This window comes from Gamsiella multidivaricata (assembly GCF_025024155.1).
Source record: "Gamsiella multidivaricata strain RSA 2152 chromosome Unknown BC939scaffold_140, whole genome shotgun sequence".
Classification (NCBI taxonomy): Eukaryota; Fungi; Mortierellomycota; class Mortierellomycetes; order Mortierellales; family Mortierellaceae; genus Gamsiella; species Gamsiella multidivaricata.
Window position 1 is genome coordinate 43,162 of NW_026251848.1, and position 7,222 is coordinate 50,383.

A 7,222-nucleotide genomic window follows, 5' to 3' on the forward strand; every position below is an offset into this window, starting at 1 on the left:
GAAAAAGGGGATTGAGGAACGAAGCAGGGGAAAATGTTTTCCACTTGAGACGAAGCAGAGTGCAAGAGGGGTAATGGATTGCTTGGCTTGGCTCCCGGTCGTCTTCAAGAAGAGCTTGGAGGCGGTGCTGAGCACCCGACGATGAGTGATGGAGATCATTGCTGGACCCTCGGGGCATTCAGGCACCGGTTTCTCTTAAGGCCATTGGGTCACGTGTAGTACTCTAAGAGTGCTAGCCATGGCGTTTCGGTCCATTACCCATCTGTCCACTCCACGACCTCACTCCACCTTTTTCCTCCACCTTTGGCTTTGGACATCTTCTCGGTGTGCTTCTCCACTCCCATTTCACATAGACATTCGACTTTGGTACTTTTATTGCGCCGCATTGCAGCAAGTTTGAACGTTACCCCGTCACCACTACGCGCACCAGAGTGAGGACAACCACGCTCCCTCCACCAGCTCCAGCAACTATTCCTTTCGCTCTTAACCTGACCGTATTCCGAACACGCAAACGACGAGGCAGGACAGAAAGACAACGGTAAAACCGACTAGCCTTCAAGTGACCTTTTTGCGACTGAATAACCGTGCCTGACCACACAAGGCAGCGCGTAGAATGTGGTTTGCTAACTCTTCCTATCGTTCATCGGCCTTGGATATAGGAGATGGACGATGATCAAAAGCTTGAGGATGTCCGAAAGCGACTCCAAAAGGAGAAGGAGATCAAAGCCGCGACCATGAAACTGCGAGGAATTCAGCAGAGCGAGTCTGCCAAGGCCGCATGCGACGCTACCTTGGAGGAATCCCAGCAGCGTATCAACTACTTTCAGAACGAATTCGACAAGCTGCAGTTGAAGAAGCAGGAGAGCACGCCTAGGGCGCATCGGACCCAGATCACAATCACCCTCCCGAGCCTGGAGAGTGCGCCACTATCATATTCTGAAAATCGGATGGCAGCAAGCAGGACACATTCTACCTCCAACGCACATTATCCGGATGACTTTATATCTCACAGACCCCTGTCAACAGTCGGTAAAGCAGACGTTATCTTCTATTCATCCGATTTACCAAAGCGATGTCGTTGGGGACATGAAAATGACTCTACCATTGGCACTTCATCGTGAGGCGTAGAATGGGCTGAGCGGTCATTTTAGAGACCGAACGCGCTAAAATTGCCAAAGAGCTGATGTGTGTACAGCCGCCCATTTACAAATAATGCTCACATCACATCTTTTGCACACCCCTTTGCTGTGACCGAGTAGATCTTCTTAAGGCCCCGACTCCCATCACAGCCAAAAAGGTGACATATAAGCTACGCGAGCTGGCCTACAAACTTGACATCGAAAAGAAGGTCAAAATTGCCTCCGAAAGGCTGGAGCAACTGGGCATGTCTGCCAGGGATGGCAATGCCGAGAGCAGCGAGAGGGTTGTCCTGCTGAAGCGAGCTCTTCAAAAGTACCAGGGTCTGTACATTCCAGGTCAAGGTAAATATCATGTTCTGGTCAACTTGATCACTCTTATAAGGAAACGTTGCCATGTCAGTAACTGAACCCTTGGTAATTTCTTGCGGATAGATGATGACATTACGACCACTCCAGGCACGGCGCTGAGACGGCCGATGACAGGAACCCTTTATGTCCGAATAGCTTCCGCCAGAAACCTCAATAATGCACCCACACGTAACTCCAGGCCATCGGAATCGACAGCCTTCATCAAAATCGATGGCATGCCCCGTGCGAAAACAAGGCCGGCGCGGAACGGCCCGAGTGGTATACGATGGAATGAGGATTTTGAGGTGCCAGTTACAAAAGCAAGTGAGATTGAAATTGCCATCTTTGACAGGCCGGACCAAGTCCCAGTGCCTATCGGTCTATTTTGGCTTAAAATCTCGGATCTAGTCGAGGAGCTTCGTAGGAAGAAGGTTGAGGCGGACAATGATGCGGCCTGGGTAGCAGCCAATGTGCAGGAGATGGGTGGTAAAGCCCCGATCATCAGGCCGGGGACGGGCCCCTTGGGCGATAATCCGATTAATGGCGTTGAGGGAATCGAGTCGTGGTGGGATTTAGAACCCATCGGCCAGATCAGCTTGAAATTCAACTTTGGTGTGTTTAACCTACGTTTCATCTGCGTTATTCCTGTTTTTCTGCAACCCTTTGCCGGATCGATGAGACTGACTTTGTCTCTTTCAATAGTGAAAGATGTTGCTGTCAGAAAGCGCCCATCCAAACTGGGGCGCCAAGGAGCTGTTCGCAAGCGCAAGGACGAGATCAAAGAGATCCAAGGACACAAGTTTGTGTCCCAAAAATTCTTCCAGATTATGTGCTGCGCCCTGTGTGCAGAGCTATTCACTGGAAAGGGCGCGCAATGCGAAGGTAACAGCGACCGTCCTTCTTTCTCGATGATACCTGGCGGCGAACGTTACGTCGACTTTCTAACTTACTTATCTCAACATTTCTTTTGATTGCTGGTCTACATAGACTGCAAGTTTACTTGCCATCAAAAGTGCGCTGAAAAAGTATTTATCAAGTGTATCGCATCAAAGACAGTTGAGGACCCGGACGAGGCCAAACTGAACCACCGCATTCCCCATCGTTTCGAGACCTTTACGAATTTGTCGCCGACATGGTGTTCTCACTGCGGTCATATGCTTGCCTTTGGCCGTCGTCATAAGAAGTGCTCAGGTAATGGTTGCGGATCGTGTGTCTAGAAGCAGTAAAATACGCCTTCGACTGATCACCAGATTCTGGATTATTAACACGACTCGCCGTTGTTAATTTTCACAGAATGTCCCGTGGTAGCCCATGAAGGATGCAGCGATCTCGTCCCTAACCATTGCGGTATGCCCGCCGAGACGGCTAATAAGTTAATGGAGGAGATTAGACGTCGGAACCAGAGTGGACGCCTGGCTCAATCGCCCCGCAAACTTTCTAACCCACCATCATACGAACCCCTTCCTGCGGAAGCGAAGGCCACACCGTCGAGACCTGTCCCACCAATTCCTCAGACGGAAAGGCTTCCTAATTATCAAAAAGAACGACCTCCACTTCCTTTCAGACCAGAAAGCCGTCCGGAGCACAATGTATCTCCATCGGTCGACTCTAATCAACTCAGACTTCAGCAACAAATGCAGAAACTTCAGCTGCAACAGCAGCAGCAGCACGAATACGATCAGCAGCAACAGCGCAAATTGGAGCAACAGCGTCTGTATGAGCAGAAACAGCAGCAGCTTTATCTTCAACAACAGCAGCTTCAGCAACAACAGCAACAACAACAGATACAACAGCAACAGTTCCAGCAGCAGCAGCTTCAAATACAACAGCAGCTCAAACAGCAGCAGCTACTCGAGGAGGAGCGGTCTCGCCGGCTCGCTCAAGACGCTCACGGAGGAATGGAGGACAAGTTCCGTAACGAGCAGGCGCGACTGGAGCAGCTTCGTCTGGAGCAAGAAAAGAAACAGCAGCGGACGCCACCTATCTCTTCGTCGGTTGAACAGCGACCGCTGGTGATGCCCACGGTCCCCATGCCTACGCTAAAGATTGTCAATAAGCAACCGCCAAAGCCTACGCGCAAATACGGTCTAAACGACTTTCACTTTCTAGCTGTGCTCGGCAAGGGAAACTTTGGAAAGGTTATGCTATCAGAGGATAAGAAGATGGGCGAGCTCTTTGCCATTAAGGTGCTCAAGAAGGAATCTATTGTCAAGCAGGATGAGATTGAAAGGTACTTGTCACTGTTTTTATTGTCTGCTGATACGAAACTTCAGCATCTTCAGTATGAGAGGACCCTACTCACCATGACCATGTTATTTTTTATTTTCTAGCGCTCGCTCCGAAAAGAGAATATACCAGGTTGCCAACAAGGAACGCCATCCATTCCTGACAACTCTGCACTGTTGTTTTCAAACCGATACACGACTTTATTTTGTGATGGAATATGTCCGTGGAGGCGATCTGATGATGCACATTCAAAAGGACAAGAGATTTGGAGACCACCGCGCCAAGTTTTATGGATGTGAGGTCCTCCTGGCGCTTCAGTACTTTCACCAGAATAACATTGTGTATCGGTATGTCAATACCCTTTTGTCAGCTCGATATGTGTTGCGCCTCAAATACGCCTAAGGAATTTCATTGTTCTAATGCTTGAATAATATTATTCTTTAACGACTCGGCTTTATAGTGATTTGAAGCTGGACAATATCCTGTTGACACTTGACGGCCATGTCAAGATCGCTGACTACGGTCTGTGCAAGGAGAATATGCCCTATGGCGTCACCACTCGAACAATTTGCGGCACCCCTGAATTTATGGCGCCGGAAATCCTGGAAGAGCAGCCTTACGATCGCGCAGTGGACTGGTGGGCATTCGGAGTGTTGATGTACGAGATGTTGCTGGGTCGTGCGCCGTTCTCTGGTGAAGAGGAGGACGATATTTATGACTCGATTCTAGAGGACGAACCCCTTTATCCTCATGGCTTTGGACGCCATGAACAGGCACTGTTGCAGTCTCTGCTGGTCAAGGTGCCAAGTCTTCGCTTGGGCGCAGGACCAACGGATGCGGAGGAGATCAAGGCGCATGCGTACTTTAGCAACGTGAACTTTGATGATGTTTACCATAAGCGGATCCGGCCACCGTTCTTGCCAAAGGTGTCGTCGGCGACGGATGTATCGAACTTTGATTCTGAGTTCACAAGTGAGGCGCCCGGGGAGACGCCGACGGACTATCGCCTGAACAATGTGGAGCAGGATCTCTTCAAGGGCTTTTCGTACGTCTCGCCGTGGGGTCAGCCATAGACTTCAATAAAAAAAAAATGCTTCGCCCTATCATTCCTATCATGTGATTGGTGTTTACTACCTTTTTTTTTTTTTTGGCACTTTGACCTCCGTTTGCGATTCAGTTTCGGCATCGTCGGTGGACACCTTTCGCGATCAGTTTTTTTCTTCTTTCGCATACCTCAGTGACGTTATGGCAAACAAAGGTGGGAGAAACTTCAACTGCATATTATATTATAGAACGATTCAAACAAATCCAGCTGACTGATAACTTATTGGTGTTCGAATAACAGTTCGTGCTCAAAAGGCGGCTACAACCAAGGGCAAGAAAGTGGTCGCGGGGGGGGTCAAGGCGAACCCTAAACAGCAATTCTCGAAGACGAGCGCGATGAAGAGTAATGGCCAATCCCCCAAGAAGAGCAAGAAGAAGAAAATGACCAAGTCCAGCAACAACAAGAAGCGCCCTCGGGATCAGGACACAGAAGTTGGGGAGGAAGACGATTTTGAGAGACGAGAAGTTGAGAAGAGGAAGAAGCGTGCAAAGATGGTGGAGGCGAGCAAGACGGCCGAGACTCAGCTCGAGGTGTTTGTGGAGGCGCATGATGTGATTCTCGTGGTTCTGGATGCGAGGGATCCTCAGCGGTGCAGGTCCAGGTCTCTGGAACATTTGGTCCGCCAACAGAGCGGGAGCGGGAAAAGGATTGTCTTTGTGCTCAATAAGATTGGTAAGAACGAACGAACGCATGAACGAACGACGAGGAGAGATTGGGATAAGTGGAGGCGATCCAGGGGTTTCTGGTGCTAACTCGTTTACGGCATTTCTCTTTTTTTTTTTTTTTTGCGTGTGTTTGTCCTTCCAAGACTTGGTACCGCGCCGCAATGCTGAGAGTTGGATCAGAGCCCTTTCACAAGAATACCCCACAGTACCCTCCATCGCCACGAACACCAGTACTTCCAAAGCTACCGGCGCTGAAGAGCTCGTCAAGATACTGAATCACTATGCCACGAATGCCAAGCGCTGCTCGACTATCACCGTCGGTATCACCGGTTTTGCCAGCGTCGGCCGCTCCACACTCCTCAGATCTCTTCAGCACTGCTCCCAGAACTTCTCCAGCTCCAGCAGTAGCAGCAGCAGCAAATCCTCCACTACTGCCATCAAGTTCACACAAACACCTGGTTTGATCGTTAGCAGGACTAGCGGTCGGGGACCGATTGACATGCTCCTCCGGAGCAAGATCCTCCCAGAAGAAGATCTCGTCTCGACCACGGGCGCGTTAGTCATGCGTTGTCCGAAACAACCACTGATGCTCAAATATATGCTGCCATCGTACGATGATGGGGAAGAGTTTTTGGGCTTTTTGGCGAGGCAGCAGGGTAAGGTGCAAAAGGGAGGTGTTCCTGATACGGCGTACGCGGCGCGTGTATTTTTGAGGGAGTTGAGTAATCCGGATGGTGGGATGGGATTTTGCACTACCGCGACGACAAAGGGTCCTGGTGCCAACGCTGAAGAAGTGACAGAGTGGATGAAGGAGTTTGGAACAAGTGCGAAGGAGAATGTTAGGAGGGTGGAACAGCTCTTGGGGGCTGATCAGCGATTGGTCTCCCTTGCTTTGGCTCCATATGACTTTGACGAGGACCAGAAGGAGGAAGACGAAGGAGAGAAAGACGAGGAGCATGAGGAAGAGGATTAAAAATAGGCATGGTTTCTCAAGCCTAGATAACTAGAGGAGGTAAATAAAAGGACAATCTACTGGACTGTCAGTCTTATTTGACAACCCATCCAGAAATCCGTGTAAAATACTTGGCATTTGTCGAAGACCAAGGGAATCTGAGCGTAAACAATAGACCCCTCGTAGAGCAGGCGTCGTGTGAACACAGGAAAGGTGTTACTTAGCCAAGTAGCTTATTTTCAAAAAAATAAAAAAAAATCATGCATTCTACGTGTGAAGCCCCATAGCAGCTGGAAAAGCTAAAATATTCCCAGTCCGGGGATCGAACCCGGGCCTTGTCGGTGAGAGCGACAAATCCTGACCACTGGACCAACTAGGAATTTACTCCGATGATGAACGTTGCATTAAAATTATTTTATTTCAATTATATTCTCCACGTGATATTGCCATAGGCGGTAAATATTCTGTTACGCGGTCCTGCATCAGAGAGCGATACCAGATCTTGCCGACGTGGAGTGGCGGTCCACCCTTGCCCATGTCCACGACAAGCGCTCTGTGCACACGTTCTTCAGCAGTGCTGCTGATACGTCCCAGAGGACACATCATATTAAGAAGCTGCATGGTATGCTGCCTACCCTGAATACCATGAAGGCTCGCCACCCGAGTGTAACAGGATAACCCCGCTTATAGCCCCGACTCCGAAAGGACTGGGGCCCCGGCTATAGACAACCGACCGGGCCGGAACCGGACCGTAGACATAGATATATAGACCAGCTAGTTGCCATCT

General features: G+C 49.7%; 2 protein-coding genes and 1 non-coding gene across 3 annotated transcripts; 2 read left to right on the plus strand and 1 right to left on the minus strand.

The window, feature by feature from the left end:
• The first annotated feature begins 163 nt into the window (after window positions 1–163).
• On the plus strand, window positions 164–4,814 carry BC939DRAFT_470279 (uncharacterized protein). Its single transcript, XM_051558100.1, has 9 exons — window positions 164–538; window positions 660–1,029; window positions 1,260–1,481; window positions 1,572–2,099; window positions 2,190–2,369; window positions 2,475–2,678; window positions 2,781–3,717; window positions 3,818–4,060; window positions 4,174–4,814. The coding sequence occupies exons 2-9, from the start codon at window positions 663–665 to the stop codon at window positions 4,784–4,786; spliced, it is 3,294 nt and encodes a 1,097-aa protein (XP_051406205.1). The 5' UTR covers window positions 164–538; window positions 660–662; the 3' UTR covers window positions 4,787–4,814.
• A 75-nt stretch (window positions 4,815–4,889) lies between these two features.
• On the plus strand, window positions 4,890–6,544 carry BC939DRAFT_470281 (P-loop containing nucleoside triphosphate hydrolase protein). The gene is made up of 3 exons (XM_051558101.1): window positions 4,890–4,971; window positions 5,059–5,490; window positions 5,627–6,544. The coding sequence occupies exons 1-3, from the start codon at window positions 4,959–4,961 to the stop codon at window positions 6,454–6,456; spliced, it is 1,275 nt and encodes a 424-aa protein (XP_051406206.1). The 5' UTR covers window positions 4,890–4,958; the 3' UTR covers window positions 6,457–6,544.
• Window positions 6,545–6,742: 198 nt separating this feature from the next.
• BC939DRAFT_t189 lies at window positions 6,743–6,814 on the minus strand. Its single transcript has one exon. It is a non-coding gene; the product is annotated as a tRNA-Glu (tRNA).
• Window positions 6,815–7,222: the final 408 nt, after the last annotated feature.

Excerpts from the sequence above, each read along its gene's own strand:
- BC939DRAFT_470279 (XM_051558100.1), top strand. The coding sequence starts at position 663 with ATGGACGATGATCAAAAGCTTGAGGATGTCCGAAAGCGACTCCAAAAG. Across the intron at positions 2,679-2,780 it reads TCGTCATAAGAAGTGCTCAG|AATGTCCCGTGGTAGCCCAT; the intron begins GTAATGGTTGCG and ends TAATTTTCACAG. Across the intron at positions 4,061-4,173 it reads CAGAATAACATTGTGTATCG|TGATTTGAAGCTGGACAATA; the intron begins GTATGTCAATAC and ends TCGGCTTTATAG.
- BC939DRAFT_470281 (XM_051558101.1), top strand. Across the intron at positions 5,491-5,626 it reads CTTTGTGCTCAATAAGATTG|ACTTGGTACCGCGCCGCAAT; the intron begins GTAAGAACGAAC and ends TGTCCTTCCAAG.